Source organism: Chiloscyllium plagiosum, unplaced genomic scaffold (genome assembly GCF_037043375.1).
Source record: "Chiloscyllium plagiosum isolate Xiang-an unplaced genomic scaffold, Cpla_swu_hap1 HiC_scaffold_1, whole genome shotgun sequence".
In the NCBI taxonomy this organism is placed as follows: domain Eukaryota; kingdom Metazoa; phylum Chordata; class Chondrichthyes; order Orectolobiformes; family Hemiscylliidae; genus Chiloscyllium; species Chiloscyllium plagiosum.
Window position 1 is genome coordinate 169,932,068 of NW_028270139.1, and position 18,490 is coordinate 169,950,557.

The 18,490-nt window shown below is 49.9% G+C and overlaps 1 protein-coding gene across 1 annotated transcript in view; it reads right to left on the minus strand.

The window, feature by feature from the left end:
• Positions 1 to 18,490, minus strand: part of LOC122555142 (inactive carboxypeptidase-like protein X2) — a 238,991-nt gene that overhangs the window by 188,652 nt on the left and 31,849 nt on the right. Inside the window, exon 5 of the mRNA XM_087992293.1 lies at positions 14,407 to 14,491. Coding sequence (XP_087848419.1) covers positions 14,407 to 14,491 — 85 coding nt within the window. The remainder of the gene's footprint in view (positions 1 to 14,406; positions 14,492 to 18,490) is intronic.

Below are 18,490 nucleotides of genomic sequence, written 5' to 3' on the forward strand. Positions count from 1 at the left end.
TGGGAAACTGTCTGTAGTGTTGGAAGTTAGTGCAGGCTCGGGTGGGTTAGCCATGGGAAACTGTCTGTAGTGTTGGAGTTTAGTGCAGGCTAGGGTGGGTTAGCCATGGGAAACTGTCTGTAGTGTTGGAGGTTAGTGCAGGCTCGGGTGGGTTAGCCATGGGAAACTGTCTGTAGTGTTGGAGGTTAGTGCAGGCTCGGGTGGGTTAGCCATGGGAAATTGTCTCTAGTGTTGGAGGTTAGTGCAGGCTAGGGTGGGTTAGCCATGGGAAACTGTCTGTAGTGTTGGAGGTTAGTGCAGGCTCAGGTGGGTTAGCCATGGGAAATTGTCTCTAGTGTTGGAGGTTAGTGCAGGCTAGGGTGGGTTAGCCATGGGAAATTGTCGGTAGTGTTGGAGTTTAGTGCAGGCTAGGGTGGGTTAGCCATGGGGAATTGTCTCTAGTGTTGGAGTTTAGTGCAGGCTAGGGTGGGTTAGCCATGGGAAACTGTCTGTAGTGTTGGAGGTTAGCGCAGGCTCGGGTGGGTTAGCCATGGGAAACTGTCGGTAGTGTTGGAGGTTAGTGCAGGCTCGGGTGGGTTAGCCATGGGAAACTGTCTGTAGTGTTGGAGGTTAGTGCAGGCTCGGGTGGGTTAGCCATGGGAAACTGTCTGTAGTGTTGGAGGTTAGTGCAGGCTCGGGTGGGTTAGCCATGGGAAACTGTCTGTAGTGTTGGAGTTTAGTGCAGGCTAGGGTGGGTTAGCCATGGGAAACTGCCTGTAGTGTTGGAGGTTAGTGCAGGTTAGGGTGGGTTAGCCATGGGAAACTGTCTGTAGTGTTGGAGGTTAGTGCAGGCTCGGGTGGGTTAGCCATGGGAAATTGTCTCTAGTGTTGGAGGTTAGTGCAGGCTAGGGTGGGTTAGCCATGGGAAACTGTCTGTAGTGTTGGAGTTTAGTGCAGGCTAGGGTGGGCTAGCCATGGGAAACTGTCTGTAGTGTTGGAGGTTAGTGCAGGCTCGGGTGGGTTAGCCATGGGAAACTGTCTCTAGTGTTGGAGGTTAGTGCAGGCTCGGGTGGGTTAGCCATGGGAAACTGTCGGTAGTGTTGGAGGTTAGTGCAGGCTCGGGTGGGTTAGCCATGGGGAATTGTCTCTAGTGTTGGAGTTTAGTGCAGGCTAGGGTGGGTTAGCCATGGGAAACTGTCTGTAGTGTTGGAGGTTAGTGTAGGCTAGTGTGGGTTAGCCATGGGAAACTGTCTGTAGTGTTGGAGTTTAGTGCAGGCTCGGGTGGGTTAGCCATGGGAAACTGTCTGTAGTGTTGGAGGTTAGTGCAGGCTAGGGTGGGTTAGCCATGGGAAACTGTCTGTAGTGTTGGAGGTTAGTGCAGGCTAGGGTGGGTTAGCCATGGGAAACTGTCTGTAGTGTTGGAGTTTAGTGCAGGCTCGGGTGGGTTAGCCATGGGAAACTGTCTCTAGTGTTGGAGTTTAGTGCAGGCTCGGGTGGGTTAGCCATGGGAAACTGTCTGTAGTGTTGGAGTTTAGTGCAGGCTCGGGTGGGTTAGCCATGGGAAATTGTCTCTAGTGTTGGAGGTTAGTGCAGGCTCGCGTGGGTTAGCCATGGGAAATTGTCTCTAGTGTTGGAGTTTAGTGCAGGCTAGGGTGGGTTAGCCATGGGAAACTGTCTGTAGTGTTGGAGTTTAGTGCAGGCTCGGGTGGGTTAGCCATGGGAAACTGTCTGTAGTGTTGGAGGTTAGTGCAGGCTAGGGTGGGTTAGCCATGGGAAACTGTCTGTAGTGTTGGAGGTTAGTGCAGGCTCGGGTGGGTTAGCCATGGGAAATTGTCTGCAGTGTTGGAGGTTAGTGCAGGCTAGGGTGGGTTAGCCATGGGAAACTGTCTCTAGTGTTGGAGTTTAGTGCAGGCTAGGGTGGGCTAGCCATGGGAAATTGTCTGTAGTGTTGGAGGTTAGTGCAGGCCAGGGTGGGTTAGCCATGGGAAACTGTCTCTAGTGTTGGAGTTTAGTGCAGGCTAGGGTGGGTTAGCCATGGGAAACTGTCTGTAGTGTTGGAGTTTAGTGCAGGCTCGGGTGGGTTAGCCATGGGAAATTGTCTGTAGTGTTGGAGGTTAGTGCAGGCCAGGGTGGGTTAGCCATGGGAAACTGTCTCTAGTGTTGGAGTTTAGTGCAGGCTAGGGTGGGTTAGCCATGGGAAACTGTCTGTAATGTTGGAGGTTAGTGCAGGCTCGGGTGGGTTAGCCATGGGAAACTGTCTGTAGTGTTGGAGTTTAGTGCAGGCTCGGGTGGGTTAGCCATGGGAAACTGTCTGTAGTGTTGGAGGTTAGTGCAGGCTCGGGTGGGTAAGCCATGGGAAATTGTCTCTAGTGTTGGAGGGTAGAACATAGAACATAGAAGAATACAGCGCAGTACAGGCCCTTTGGCCCTCGATGTTGCGCCGATCCAAGCCCACCTAACCTATACTAACCCACTATCCTCCATATACCTATCCAATGCCCGCTTAAATGCCCATAAAGAGGGAGAGTCCACCACTGCTACTGGCAGGGCATTCCATGAACTTACGACTCGCTGAGTGAAGAACCTACCCCTAACTTCAGTCCTATATCTACCCCCCCTTAATTTAAAGCTATGCCCCCTTGTAATACCCGACTCCATACGCGGGAAAAGGTTCACACTGTCAACCCTATCTAACCCCCTAATCATCTTGTACACCTCAATCAAGTCACCCCTAAACCTTCTTTTCTCTACTGAAAACAGCCCCAAGTGTCTCAGTCTTTCCTCATACGATCTTCCTTCCATACCAGGCAACATCCGGTAAACCTCCTCTGCATCCGTTCCAGTGCCTCCACATCCTTCCTATAGTATGGCGACCAAAACTGCACACAATATTCCAGATGCGGCCGCACCAGAGTCTTATACAACTGCATCATGACCTCAGGACTCCGGAACTCAATTCCTCTACCAATAAAAGCCAGTACGCCATATGCCTTCCTCACCGCACTATTTACCTGGGTGGCAACTTTCAGAGATCTGTGTACATGGACACCAAGATCCCTCTGCTCATCCACACTACCAAGTATCCGACCATTAGCCCAGTACCCCATCTTTTTGTTATTCTTCCCAAAGTGAATCACCTCACACTTAGCTATATTGAATTCCATTTGCCACCTTTCTGCCCAGCTCTGCAGCTTCTCTATATCCTGCTGTAACCTGCCACATCCTTCCTCACTGTCAACAACTCCTCCGACTTTCGTATCATCCGCAAACTTGCTCACCCAACCTTCTAACCCCTCTTCCAGGTCATTTATAAAAATGACAAACAGCAATGGTCCCAAAACAGATCCTTGCGGAACACCGCTAGTGACGGCACTCCATGAAGAAACTTTGCCATCAACTACTACCCTCTGTCTTCTTCCATCCAGCCAATTCCTAATCCAAAACTCCAACTCACCCTCAATGCCATATCTCCGTATTTTCTGCAGTAGCCTACCATGGGGAACCTTATCAAACGCCTTACTAAAATCCATATATACCACATCTACCGCTTTGCAGTGCAGGCTCGGGTGGGTAAGCCATGGGAAATTGTCTCTAGTGTTGGAGGTTAGTGCAGGCTCGGGTGGGTTAGCCATGGGAAATTGTCTCTAGTGTTGGAGTTTAGTGCAGGCTAGGGTGGGTTAGCCATGGGAAACTGTCTGTACTATTGGAGGTTAGTGCAGGCTCACGTGGGTTAGCCATGGGAAACTGTCTGTAGTGTTGGAGGTTAGTGCAGGCTCGGGTGGGTTAGCCATGGGAAACTGTCGGTAGTGTTGGAGGTTAGTGCAGGCTCGGGTGGGTTAGCCATGGGAAATTGTCTCTAGTGTTGGAGGTTAGTGCAGGCTAGGGTGGGTTAGCCATGGGAAACTGTCTCTAGTGTTGGAGGTTAGTGCAGGCTCGGGTGGGTAAGCCATGGGAAATTGTCTCTAGTGTTGGAGGTTAGTGCAGGCTAGGGTGGGTTAGCCATGGGAAACTGTCTGTACTATTGGAGGTTAGTGCAGGCTCACGTGGGTTAGCCATGGGAAACTGTCTGTAGTGTTGGAGGTTAGTGCAGGCTCGGGTGGGTTAGCCATGGGAAATTGTCTCTAGTGTTGGATGTTAGTGCAGGCTCGGGTGGGTTAGCCATGGGAAATTGTCTCTTGTGTTGGAGTTTAGTGCAGGCTCAGGTGGGTTAGCCATGGGAAACTCTCGGTAGGGTTGGAGTTTAGTTCAAGCTCGGGTGGGTTAGCCATGGGAAACTGTAGGTAGTGTTGGAGTTTAGTGCAGGCTCGGGTGGGTTAGCCATGGGAAATTGTCTGTAGTGTTGGAGGTTAGTGCAGGCTCGGGTGGGTTAGCCATGGGAAACTGTCGGTAGTGTTGGAGTTTAGTGCAGGCTCGGGTGGGTTAGCCATGGGAAGTTGTCTCTAGTGTTGGAGGTTAGTACAGGTTCGGGTGGGTTAGCCATGGGAAACTGTCTCTAGTGTTGGAGGTTAGTGCAGGCTAGGGTGGGTTAGCCATGGGAAACTGTCGGTAGTGTTGGAGTTTAGTGCAGGCTCGGGTGGGTTAGCCATGGGAAACTGTCTGTAGTGTTGGAGGTTAGTGCAGGTTCGGATGGGTTAGCCATGGGAAACTGTCTCTAGTGTTGGAGGTTAGTGCAGGCTCGGGTGGGTTAGCCATGGGGAATTGTCTCTAGTGTTGGAGGTTAGTGCAGGCTAGGGTGGGTTAGCCATGGGAAACTCTCGGTAGTGTTGGAGGTTAGTGCAGGTTCGGATGGGTTAGCCATGGGAAACTGTCTCTAGTGTTGGAGGTTAGTGCAGGCTCGGGTGGGTTAGCCATGGGAAACTGTCTGTAGTGTTGGAGGTTAGTGCAGGCTCGGGTGGGTTAGCCATGGGAGACTGTCGGTAGTGTTGGAGTTTAGTGCAGGCTCGGGTGGGTTAGCCATGGGAAACTGTCTGTAGTGTTGGAGTTTAGTGCAGGCTCGGGTGGGTTAGCCATGGGAAACTCTCGGTAGTGTTGGAGTTTAGTTCAAGCTCAGGTGGGTTAGCCATGGGAAACTGTCTGTAGTGTTGGAGGTTAGTGCAGGCTCGGGTGGGTTAGCCATGGGAAACTGTCTGTAGTGTTGGAGGTTAGTGCAGGCTAGGGTGGGTTAGCCATGGGAAATTGTCTCTAGTGTTGGAGGTTAATGCAGGCTCGGGTGGGTTAGCCATGGGAAATTGTCTCTAGTGTTGGAGGTTAGTGCAGGCTAGGGTGGGTTAGCCATGGGAAATTGTCTCTAGTGTTGGAGGTTAGTGCAGGCTCGGGTGGGTTAGCCATGGGAAATTGTCTGTAGTGTTGGAGTTTAGTGCAGGCTCGGGTGGGTTAGCCATGGGAAACTGTCGGTAGTGTTGGAGTTTAGTGCAGGCTCGGGTGGGTTAGCCATGGGAAATTGTCTGTAGTGTTGGAGTTTAGTGCAGGCTCGGGTGGGTTAGCCATGGGAAACTGTCTGTAGTGTTGGAGGTTAGTGCAGGCTAGGGTGGGTTAGCCATGGGAAACTGTCGGTAGTGTTGGAGTTTAGTGCAGGCTCGGATGGGTTAGCCATGGGAAACTGTCTGTAGTGTTGGAGGTTAGTGCAGGTTCGGATGGGTTAGCCATGGGAAACTGTCTGTAGTGTTGGAGTTTAGTGCAGGCTAGGGTGGGTTAGCCATGGGAAACTGTCTGTAGTGTTGGAGTTTAGTGCAGGCTCGGGTGGGTTAGCCATGGGAAACTCTCGGTAGTGTTGGAGTTTAGTTCAAGCTCAGGTGGGTTAGCCATGGGAAACTGTCTGTAGTGTTGGAGGTTAGTGCAGGCTAGGGTGGGTTAGCCATGGGAAATTTTCTCTAGTGTTGGAGGTTAGTGCAGGCTCGGGTGGGTTAGCCATGGGAAACTGTCTGTAGTGTTGGAGTTTCGTGCAGGCTCGGGTGGGTTAGCCATGGGAAATTGTCTGTAGTGTTGGAGTTTAGTGCAGGCTCGGGTGGGTTAGCCTTGGGAAATTGTCTGTTAGTGTTGGAGGTTAGTGCAGGCTCGGGTGGGTTAGCCATGGGAAACTGTCTGTAGTATTGGAGGTTAGTGCAGGCTCGGGTGGGTTAGCCATGGGAAACTGTCTGTAGTGTTGGAGTTTAGTGCAGGCTAGGGTGGGTTAGCCATGGGAAACTGTCTGTTAGTGTTGGAGGTTAGTGCAGGCTCGGGTGGGTTAGCCATGGGAAACTGTCTCTAGTGTTGGAGGTTAGTGCAGGCTAGGGTGGGTTAGCCATGGGAAATTGTCTCTAGTGTTGGAAGTTAGTGCAGGCTCGGGTGGGTTAGCCATGGGAAATTGTCTCTAGTGTTGGAGTTTAGTGCAGGCTAGGGTGGGTTAGCCATGGGAAACTGTCTGTAGTGTTGGAGTTTAGTGCAGGCTCGGGTGGGTTAGCCATGGGAAATTGTCTCTAGTGTTGGAGGTTAGTGCAGGCTAGGGTGGGTTAGCCATGGGAAATTGTCTCTAGTGTTGGAAGTTAGTGCAGGCTCGGGTGGGTTAGCCATGGGAAATTGTCTCTAGTGTTGGAGGTTAGTGCAGGCTAGGGTGGGTTAGCCATGGGAAATTGTCTGTAATGTTGAAGAGATGTGCAGGCTAGGGTGGGTTAGCCATGGGAAATTGTCTGTAATGTTGTAGAGATGTGCAGGCTAGGGTGGGTTAGCCATGGGAAATTGTCTGTAGTGTTGGAGGTTAGTGCAGGCTAGGGTGGGTTAGCCATGGGAAACTGTCTCTAGTGTTGGAGGTTAGTGCAGGCTAGGGTGGGTTAGCCATGGGAAATTGTCTCTAGTGTTGGAGGTTAGTGCAGGCTCGGGTGGGTTAGCCATGGGAAACTGTCTGTAGTGTTGGAGGTTAGTGCAGGCTAGGGTGGGTTAGCCATGGGAAATTGTCTCTAGTGTTGGAGGTTAGTGCAGGCTCGGGTGGGTTAGCCATGGGAAATTGTCTCTAGTGTTGGAGGTTAGTGCAGGCTTGGGTGGGTTAGCCATGGGAAATTGTCTCTAGTGTTGGAGGTTAGTGCAGGCTAGGGTGGGTTAGCCATGGGAAATTGTCTCTAGTGTTGGAGGTTAGTGCAGGCTAGGGTGGGTTAGCCATGGGAAACTGTCTGTCGTGTTGGAAGTTAGTGCAGGCTAGGGTGGGTTAGCCATGGGAAATTGTCTCTAGTGTTGGAGGTTAGTGCAGGCTAGGGTGGGTTAGCCATGGGAAACTGTCTGTAGTGTTGGAGGTTAGTGCAGGCTCGGGTGGGTTAGCCATGGGAAACTGTCTGTAGTGTTGGAGTTTAGTGCAGGCTAGGGTGGGTTAGCCATGGGAAACTGTCTGTTAGTGTTGGAGGTTAGTGCAGGCTCGGGTGGGTTAGCCATGGGAAACTGTCTCTAGTGTTGGAGGTTAGTGCAGGCTAGGGTGGGTTAGCCATGGGAAATTGTCTCTAGTGTTGGAAGTTAGTGCAGGCTCGGGTGGGTTAGCCATGGGAAATTGTCTCTAGTGTTGGAAGTTAGTGCAGGCTAGGGTGGGTTAGCCATGGGAAATTGTCTGTAGTGTTGGAGGTTAGTGCAGGCTAGGGTGGGTTAGCCATGGGAAACTGTCTCTAGTGTTGGAGGTTAGTGCAGGCTCGGGTGGGTTAGCCATGGGAAACTGTCTGTAATGTTGGAGTTTAGTGCAGGCTAGGGTGGGTTAGCCATGGGAAACTGTCTGTAGTGTTGGAGGTTAGTGCAGGCTCGGGTGGGTTAGCCATGGGAAACTGTCTGTCGTGTTGGAGGTTAGTGCAGGCTCGGGTGGGTTAGCCATGGGAAACTGTCTGTAGTGTTGGAAGTTAGTGCAGGCTCGGGTGGGTTAGCCATGGGAAACTGTCTCTAGTGTTGGAGGTTAGTGCAGGCTAGGGTGGGTTAGCCATGGGAAATTGTCTGTAGTGTTGGAAGTTAGTGCAGGCTCGGGTGGGTTAGCCATGGGAAACTGTCTGTAGTGTTGGAAGTTAGTGCAGGCTCGGGTGGGTTAGCCATGGGAAATTGTCTGTAGTGTTGGAAGTTAGTGCAGGCTCGGGTGGGTTAGCCATGGGAAACTGTCTGTCGTGTTGGAGGTTAATGCAGGCTAGGGTGGGTTAGCCATGGGAAACTGTCTGTAATGTTGAAGAGATGTGCAGGCTAGGGTGGGTTAGCCATGGGAAATTGTCTGTAGTGTTGGAAGTTAGTGCAGGCTCGGGTGGGTAAGCCATGGGAAATTGTCTGTAGTGTTGGAAGTTAGTGCAGGCTCGGGTGGGTTAGCCATGGGAAACTGTCTGTCGTGTTGGAGGTTAGTGCAGGCTCGGGTGGGTTAGCCATGGGAAATTGTCTGTCGTGTTGGAGGTTAGTGCAGGCAAGGGTGGGTTAGCCATGGGGAATTGTCTGTCGTGTTGGAGTTTAGTGCAGGCTCGGGTGGGTTAGCCATGGGAAACTGTCTGTCGTGTTGGAGGTTAGTGCAGGTTAGGGTGGGTTAGCCATGGGAAACTGTCTGTAGTGTTGGAGGTTAGTGCAGGCTCGGGTGGGTTAGCCATGGGAAATTGTCTGTAGTGTTAGAGGTTAGTGCAGGCTAGGGTGGGTTAGCCATGGGAAACTGTCTGTAGTGTTGGAGGATAGTGCAGGCTAGGGTGGGTTAGCCATGGGAAACTGTCTGTAGTGTTGGAGGTTAGTGCAGGCAAGGGTGGGTTAGCCATGGGGAATTGTCTGTCGTGTTGGAGTTTAGTGCAGGCTCGGGTGGGTTAGCCATGGGAAACTGTCTGTCGTGTTGGAGGTTAGTGCAGGTTAGGGTGGGTTAGCCATGGGAAACTGTCTGTAGTGTTGGAGGTTAGTGCAGGCTCGGGTGGGTTAGCCATGGGAAACTGTCTGTAGTGTTAGAGGTTAGTGCAGGCTAGGGTGGGTTAGCCATGGGAAACTGTCTGTAGTGTTGGAGGGTAGTGCAGGCAAGGGTGGGTTAGCCATGGGAAACTGTCTGTAGTGTTGGAGGTTAGTGCAGGCTAGGGTGGGTTAGCCATGGGGAATTGTCTCTAGTGTTGGAGGTTAGTGCAGGCTCGGGTGGGTTAGCCATGGGAAATTGTCTGTAGTGTTGAAGAGATGTGTAGGCTCGGGTGGCAAGGATCTGTTTTCTGCTCTTATTAGTTTGTATCCGTGGTTGGATGAAGAGATGGAAGGTGGGTTAGTAAGTTTGCTGATGACACAGAGGTCTTGGTGTCGTTGATAGTGTGGAGGGCTGTTGCTGACTACAACAAGACAATGACAGGATGCAGAGCTGGACTGAGAAGTGGCAGATAGAGCTTAACTTGGATAATTCAAAATGAGTTATTTTGGATGGTCGAATTTGAATGCTGAATACAGGGCTGAAGACAGGAATCCTGGCAGTGTGGTGGAACAGTGGGATCTTGGGATCCACGTACATAGATCCCTCAAAGTTGCGACCCAATCGGATTGGATTGTTAAGAAGGCGTATGGTCTTTTGGCTTTCATTAACAGGGGGGATTGAGTTTAAGAGCTGCGAGGTTTTGCTGCAGTTCCATAAAGCCCTGATTAGACCACACTGGGAATATTGTGTCCAGTTCTGGTCGCCTCATTATAGGAAGGATGTAAATGCTTTCGAGAGGGTGCAGAGGAGATTTACCAGGATGCTGCCTGGTTTGGAGAGCTTGTCTGTCAGGTCACCTCTATAAGGTCACCCCTCAGTTTCCCACACTCCAGGGAAAATAGCCCCAGCCTGTTCAGCCTCTCCCTCTCACTCAAATCCTCCAACTACTTTCTAATTTAAGAGAGGTTGAGGGAGCTAGGGCTTCTCACATTGGAGAGGAGGAGGAAGAGAGGTGTCTTGATAGAGGTGTACAAGGTAATGAGAGGCATAGATAGAGTAGACAGCCAGAGACTTTTCCCCAGGGCAGAAATGGCTGTAACGAGGGGTCATAATTTTAAGGTGATCAGAGGAAGGTCCAGGGGAGATGTCAGAGGTAGGTTCTTTACTCAGAGAGTGGTGGGTGTGTGGAATGCACTGCCAGCAGTGGGAGTACAGTCAGAGACATTAGGGACATTTAAGTGACTGCTGGACAACACAAGGACAACAGTAAAATGAGGTAGATTGATCTTCGATGAAGATAAATTCTTGGCACAACATTGTGGGCCGAAGGGCCTGTACTGTGCTATACTGTTCTATGTTCTAATATTAAAGTTATAACAGGGCATTTGGATAAGTTTGATGCAATCAGGCAGAGCCAACACGGATTTGTCAAAGAGAAGCCAACTTTCATTAATTTATGGGAGATCTTTGAAGAAATAATGTGTGCTGTAGGTAATGGGGAATCAGCAGATGTCATAGAGTCATAAAGATATCCAGGACAGAATCAGACGCTTCAGTCCAACCCGTCCATGCTGACCAGATATGTTAAACAAATCTAGTCCCATTTGCCAGCACTTGGCCCATATCCTTCTAAACCCTTCCTATTCATGTCCCCATCCACAAGTCTTTTCAATGTTGCAATTGTACCAGCCTCCACCATATCCTCTGGCAGCTCATTCCATACACGTACCACCCTCTGCGTGAACAAGTTGCCTCTTAAATGTTTCCCCTCTCACCCTAAACCTATTCCCTCTAGTTCTGGACTCCCCCACCCCAGGGAAAAGACTTTGTCTATTTATCCTATCCATGGAGAAAGTGAGGTCTGCAGATGCTGGAGATCAAAGTTGAAACTTTATTGCTGGAACAGCACAGCAGGTCAGGCAGCATCCAGGGAACAGGAGATTCGACGTTTCGGGCATAGGCCCTTCTTCTGGAATGAGCAGAGAGTGTTCAGCAGGAGAAGATAAAAGGTAGGGAGGAGGGACTTGGAGGAGGGGCGTTGGAAATGTGATAGGTGGAAAGAGGTCAAGGTGAGGGTGATAGGTCGGAGTAGGATGGAGGCGGAGAGGTCAAGAAGAAGACTGCAGGTCAGGAAGGCGGTGCCGGGCTGGAGGGATTCGGCTGAGACAAGGTGGGGGGAGGGGGGATGAAGAAACTGGTGAAGTCCAAGTTCATCCCCTGTGGTTGGAGGGTTCCCAGTCGGAAGATAAGACGCTCCTCCTCCGACCGTCGCGTTGTTGTGGTTTGGCGGTGGATGAGTCCAATGACCTGCATATCCTCGGTGGAGTGGGAGGGGGAGTTGAAATGCTGTGCTACAGGGTGGTTGGGTTGGTTCGTCCGGGTGGCCCAGAGGTGTATCTTTAGACTGTGACACCCCTGCCCCCGGTTCTGGATTCCCCAGCCACCTGGGCCATCCTTCCTGCATTTACTGTGCCCATTTCTGTTAGAATTTTTCTAGGTTTCTAGGAAATTCCCCTTCAATCTTCTCAACTCAACAAGAGGTTCACTATTGGCTCACTTCCCACTGATTATAATTCTCACCAGTTTCTCCCTCCCTTCGTTACCTGATTACTCGTTAATTTTGGAATGTTAGTTGCAGCCTGTACAGTGAAGACACGGAAAAAACCCTGTTTCATTCATCTGACATTATTCATTTTCCACTCTCACTTCCAGTAGCAACACTCACCTTATTACCTTGTTTCTTTGTTAAATAGCTGCTGAAACTCTGTTTTATATTTTCACTTACTTTTTTTCCTTATTAACTTGAGCCATTCTTTGCTGTTCTTTTGTAATCTGTATACATTTCTGACCTGCCATCTGTCTTTGTGCAAATACATGCTCTTCCTTTCAGTTTAATACAAACTTCAACATTTTCACTTCAGTACAAATGGTGGCTGATGCCGTGAAGTTATCCGTACCCATTAGAATGTATCTATTCTGGAAGATCCCTGCATCTCTGTTGGCTCTAATTACCAGCCCACTTTAGCTGGCATTACTCTCAGTACTGCTCTTATTTAAGTTCAAAATATTAGTTTTAGACCCACCCCTCTCACATTCAAATGCAATAATCAATCAGATTCAGGTCGCTGTTACCAAGAGGGGTTTTCATTGTTTTTTGGTTAGAATGCATTCAGATACAGAGGCTTTACTTTTGATTATTTTTGTAATCTCAGGTCTTATGTATGGCTTACCCAGAATTGTACTCTATCCCTTTCTGTTTATCACTTCCCTTAATCACTTTCCTGCCTTGCCTTTGCTCTTTGATTTCCCGTATCTCCCCAAGTATACACACAGGAGCAGAGGCAGCCCTTCGGTCCCCTTACCCCTGCTCTGCCACTCGATCAGATCCCGGCTGATCACATTCCCATCCTCTCCCAGTAAAGTTTAACTTCCTGCCTGACAGGAATCTACCTACCTCTGTCTCAAACCACTTCCACCACCTTCTGAGAGAAAAACAATCAAAGACAAAAGATATATTCTCCTCATTTCTGTTCTAAACGAAGAATTCAATCCCTTGCCCTCAATGTTTAGTTCCAAACCCTCTCTACTTCTCCAGTTTGTGGCTCACAAGAATATTGGCCCTAGGCCCCAACACAGACTATCCCCAAGATACAGACCCCCCCACCCCCCCCACCCCCAGGACTGGTGTCAGTCTTTCAGACATGCCATCTCCAGTTATTTTAAACTTGCTCATGGGATGTGGGCATCACTGGCTGGGTCAGCATTTATTGCCTGTCCCTAGTTGGCCTTGAGAAGGTGGTGGTGGTCTTGAACTGCTGGAGACCACTTGCAGTGGGTTAACCCACAAAGTCCTTAGGGAGGGAATTCCAGGATTTTGACCCAACAACACTGAAGAAATGGCGATATATTTCCAATTCAAGATCGTGAGTAACTTGGAGGGAACTTGCAGGGGGTGGTGTTCTCGAGTACCTGCTGCCCTTGTCCTTCTGGATGGAAGGGGTCGTGGGTTTGGAAGGTGCTGTCTAAGGATCTTTGGTGAATTACTGCAGTGCATCTTGTAGATGGTACACACTGCTGTTACTGAGCGTTGGTGGTGGAGGGAATGGATGCTTGTGGATGTGGGGCCAATCAAGTGGGCTGCTTTGTCCTGGATGGTGTCAAGCTTCTTGAGTGTTGTTAGAGCAGCACCCATCCAGGCAAATGGGGAGTGTTCCATCACACTCCTGACTTGTGCCTTGTAGATGGTGAACAGGTTTTGGGGAGTCAAGAGGTGAGTTACTCGCCACAGGATTCCAAGCCTCTGACTTGCTCTTGTAGCCACTGTGTTCATGTGGTGAGTCCAGTTGAGTTTCTGATCAATGGTAACCCCCAGGATGTTGACAGTGGGGGATTCAGTGATGGTGTTGCCATTGAATGTCAAAGGGTGGTGGTTAGATTGTCTCTTATTGGTGATGGTCCAAGCGTGGCATTTGTGTGGTGTGAATATCAATTGCTTCTTGTCAGCCTAAGCCTGGATACCGTCCAGATCTTTTAGCATTTGGAAATGTCCTCCTTCACGATCCGGAAGAAGGTGAGGACTGCAGATGCTGGAGGTCAGAGTCAAGAGGCCTCCTTCCTGATGAAGGGCTTATGCCCGAAACATCGATTCTCCTGCTCCTCGGATGCTGCCTGACCTGCTGTGCTCTTCCAGCAACACACTCTCGACTGCTTCAGTATCTGAGGAGTTGTGATTGGCGCTGAACATTGTCCAATCATTAGCAAACATCTCCCACTTCTAACCTTCTGATGGAGGGAAGGTCATTGATGAAGCAGCTGAAGATGGTTGGGCCTAGGACACTACCCTGAGGAACTCCTGCAGAGATGTCCTGGAGCTGAAATGACTGACCTCCAACAACCACGACCAACGTCCTATTATCTTCTGTGTGGACAACAGCATCTATCCCCCTCACTATTCCATCCACTGCTACCACATTGCTCCCCGATGTTTCCTTTCCATCTTATCCCGCCACCTTTCCCCGACCAAATGCTGCCAGGGTGACAAAGGGTCAGTTAGACTCGAAACGTCAGCTCTTTTCTCTCCTTACAGATGCTGCCAAACCTGCTGAGATTTTCCAGCATTTTCTCTTTTGGTGCCAGGGTGAAATGGATTTGGTCCTTTCCAACACAGTATCTTCATGAAACAGCACTGACTACAATCACCACTGTCTCTGTCTCATATTTTCTGCACACTTGATGCTGTGACAGAATGCGGGCTCAGCTCCCAACATTTGAGCCACATTTCCCTTCACTGGCACTGCACCAGACTCCCCCACAGCAATTACTGCCAAAAGCTCTGAAACCTCCTCAATAAAAACTCTGAGCTGTCGTTGTATTCCCCAACTCCCTCTTCATCCTTCCTATTTAAAATCGAACAACATCTTTCGTAGGTACTGCCTGGCGATCTCCGTCAAGCACTTTCCTTTCCTCCCTCGATTATCTATCCACCTCCCTCTTTCCACCAACGTCCAGCCCTCTAGCTGCTCTGGCCCTCTCTCAGTCTCATAGTGGGAAAAGCAGCCAGAACTCCTGGCCAAAGAACTTACAACATCCTCGGTTCCATTCTTGTAGGTGAGCCAGTTGTAAGTATCGTTGCTGAAGCTCAGTTTGTACGAGGTAACCCAGTCCCAGCTGCAGACAAAAGGGAAAAGTGTTAGAGAGAGGAGCCTGTAATAGCAACATGAGAGGACCTGGGGCAAGGGGGGAGGTGCAGAGAGAGGGAGAGAGAGGAGAGAGGGGCAGAGAGAGGGAGAGAGAGAGGGGGGGGGAGATAAAGGGGGAAAGAGAGAGAGTGAGAGAGAAGGGGGAGAGGTAGCGAGAGGGGTGGAGAAGGAGAGAGAGCATGATGAACAGGGGAGAGAGAGAGAGAAACAGAGAGAGAGAGAAAGAGAGAGAGAGAGAGAGGAAATGCATGGATAGGATGAATAGCCAAGGTCTTTTTCCCAGGATGGGGGAGTCTAAAACTAGAGAGCATAGGTTTAAGGTGAAAGGGGAAAGATTTAAAAGGGACCTGAGGGGCAACCTTTTCACACAGAGGGTGGTGCGTGTACGGAACGAGCTGCCAGAGGAAGTGGTGGAGGCTGGTACAATTGCAACATTTAAAAGGCACCTGGATGGGTATATGAATAGAAAGGGTTTAGTAGGATATGGGCCAAGTGCTGGCAGGTGGGACTAGGTCAAATTGGAATGTCTGGTTGGTGCAGATGAGTTGGACCGAAGGGTCTGTTTTAATGCTGCATGACTATTTAACTCCATGACTATGACTCTAAGAGTGGGAGGGAGGGGAGAGTGAGTGGATGGGGGAAGAGAGAGAGGAAGAGAGGGATGTGGGTGGAGAACAGAAGAGAGAGATTATAAAACAAAATGGAGCAGGAGTAGGCCATTTGACCCACCGAGTCTGGTCCACCATTTAATGAGATCATGGCTGATGTGGCCGTCCTCAACACCACTTTCCAGCCTTTTCCCCAACCCCCAATTCCCTTCCTGATTAACAATCTATCTCAGCCTTGAATATACTGCATGACCCAGTCTCAACAGCCCTCTGTGGTAAAGAATTCCACAGGTTCACTCCGCTCCGAGAGAAGAAATTCCTCTGTCTTTACTGGCTGACCCCTTAATCTGAGATGATACCATCTGGTCCGAGACTGTTCCACAAGGCGAAACAACTCCTTTGGGGGAGATATCACTTTTCCTGCTTAAAGAGCTTTTGTTCAAACTAGTGAGCTTTGTTTTGAAACTGCACGGAGCTGCTCACTGCTATTTTAACGTGGAATGGCCTCAAGCAGCAGGAGGGAGCTTTCTTTAATGTGAAGGAGAAACTGAGTTTCTGGCCAGATTGGATTGAAACTTGAAGTAAGCTGGGATATAATTTTCAGATTTGCACTTGCACAAACTGTCTGTTAGGCATATGAATGTTTGAAAGTTCAATCTGTTTAATTTTCAGGGAATGTTCCAAGTGCCTGCAAATGGAATCCGAAATTTTTTAAATTTGGTTCCTGCTGTTTAAGCAGCAAGCTCCCATGTGCCTTCAGAACCAGCCTCAGGTCCAGGAGTCTCCCACTTGGTAAGGCAGCACCCTCTATTCACTAGTGGTATGGCAGTCACTGGTTGGATCGGCATTTATTGCCCATAACCACGTCTCCAGGAAATCCTCTTGCACAACATTATTCTTGGCTTGGTTTGTCCAAACTGTATGTAAATTAAAATCACTCACGATATATAACATGTACAATCCCCAGAAAACCTTCCTCCACAATATTACTAACACAGTACATTCCAGAACAGGAACAGGCCCTTCGGCCCTCCCAGCCTGTGCTGATCCAGATTGACACAGAGTACTTACATTTTCGGCTTGCTTTTGATAAAGTCCCCACAAAAGACCAGTTAGAAAGATTAAAGCACAAAATGAAGAAGCTAATATAATGATTGACAAATAGACGGAAGACAGAGAGTAGGAATGAATAGGTTGTTCTCACATTGACAGTCTCTGACAAACAGGACACCACCTGGATCACTGGTTGAGCCCCAACAATTCATAATACCGAGCAATGGTTTGGAGGTGAGGGTCAAATTTAATCTTTCCAAATTTGTGAAATGATACAAAGCTAAGTGGGAGAATGTGTGTGTGAGGAAGATGTAAAGCTGCTTCAAGAGCATTTGGACAGACTCAATGAATGGGCCAGAACATGGCTGATGGAATATAACATGGAAACATGTGAGGTCAGAGAAACAGAGGTGCAGAGTGTTTCTTTCAGGGGGTGGAACAGTTGTACACAGGGACCTGGGTACCTTATTGAAAAGTCACTAAAGGCTAACACCCAGGTGCAGAAGCTATGAGAAGGTGAATGAAGCATTAACATTGACCACAACAGGAGTTGAGTACAGCAACGCTAAATACAAATGCTGGAGAGGAGCTTGGCTAGTCTGCTGCTGGGGTGCTGTGTGCAGTTTTACTCAATGACCCGTTGAGTTGACAAACCTCTAATGGATGTGCACTGTGTCAGTGCAATCCGCAGAAACCATTCTAGAGCTGCTAGAAGGTAGAAAGGTGATTATGAAAGCATCTATTCCTCAAACTGTCCCCTGTTTTCATGGCCTCCTGCTTTCAGGAAAGATCTCATTGTCATATTGGGAATGCAACAAAGGCTCACCACCACCACCACCAACAAAACATGCTGGAGAGACTCAGCAGGTCATGCAGCGCCTGAGGAGAGAGAAACTGAGTTAATGTTTCAGGTCCAGTAACCTTTCCTCAGGACGCCAGGATGATGAGACTGATACCCGGAGTGGTGGGACTATGCCATGATGAGAGACTGGACAAACTGGGTCTGTATTGTCGAGTGTTTTGAAGAATGAGAGGGGATCTCATTGAAAACCCTTTCCGGGATAGGCAGGTCCAACCCTTTCAGGGATAGGCAGGTCCAACCCTTCCCGGGATAGGCAGGTCCAACCCTTCCCGGGATAGGCAGGTCCAACCCTTTCCGGGATAGGCAGGTCCAACCCTTCCTGGAATAGGCAGGTCCAACCCTTTCCAGGATAGGCAGGTCCAACCCTTTCAGGGATAGGCAGGTCCAACCCTTCCCAGGATAGGCAGGTCCAACCCTTTCAGGGATAGGCAGGTCCAACCCTTTCCGGAATAGGCAGGTCCAACCCTTCCCGGGATAGGCAGGTCCAAGCCTTTCAGGGATAGGCAGGTCCAACCCTTTCAGGGATAGGCAGGTCCAACCCTTTCAGGGATAGGCAGGTCCAAGCCTTTCCGGGATAGGCAGGTTCAACCCTTTGCGGGATAGGCAGGTCCAACCCTTTCCTGGAATAGGCAGGTCCAACCCTTTCAGGGATAGGCAGGTCCAAGCCTTTCCGGGATAGGCAGGTCCAACCCTTTCAGGGATAGGCAGGTTCAACCCTTTCAGGGATAGGCAGGTTCAACCCTTTCCGGGATAGGCAGGTCCAAGCCTTTCAGGGATAGGCAGGTCCAACCCTTTCTGGAATAGGCAGGTCCAACCCTTTCAGGGATAGGCAGGTCCAACCCTTTCTGGAATAGGCAGGTCCAACCCTTCCCGTGATAGGCAGGTCCAACCCTTTCAGGGATAGGCAGGTCCAACCCTTTCCAGAATAGGCAGGTCCAACCCTTTCAGGGATAGGCAGGTCCAAGCCTTTCAGGGATAGGCAGGTCCAACCCTTCCCGGGATAGGCAGGTCCAACCCTTTCCAGAATAGGCAGGTCCAACCCTTTCAGGGATAGGCAGGTTCAACCCTTTCAGGGATAGGCAGGTTCAACCCTTTCCGGGATAGGCAGGTCCAAGCCTTTCAGGGATAGGCAGGTCCAATCCTTTCTGGAATAGGCAGGTCCAACCCTTTCAGGGATAGGCAGGTCCAACCCTTTCCGGGATAGGCAGGTCCAATCCTTTCCGGAATAGGCAAGTCCAACCCTTTCAGGGATAGGCAGGTCCAACCCTTTCAGGGATAGGCAGGTCCAACCCTTTCCGGATAGGCAGGTCCAACCCTTTCCGGGATAGGCAGGTTCAACTCTTCCTGGAATAGGCAGGTCCAACTCTTCCGGGAATAGGCAGGTCCAACCCTTTCCAGGATAGGCAGGTCCAACCCTTCCTGGAATAGGCAGGTCCAATCCTTC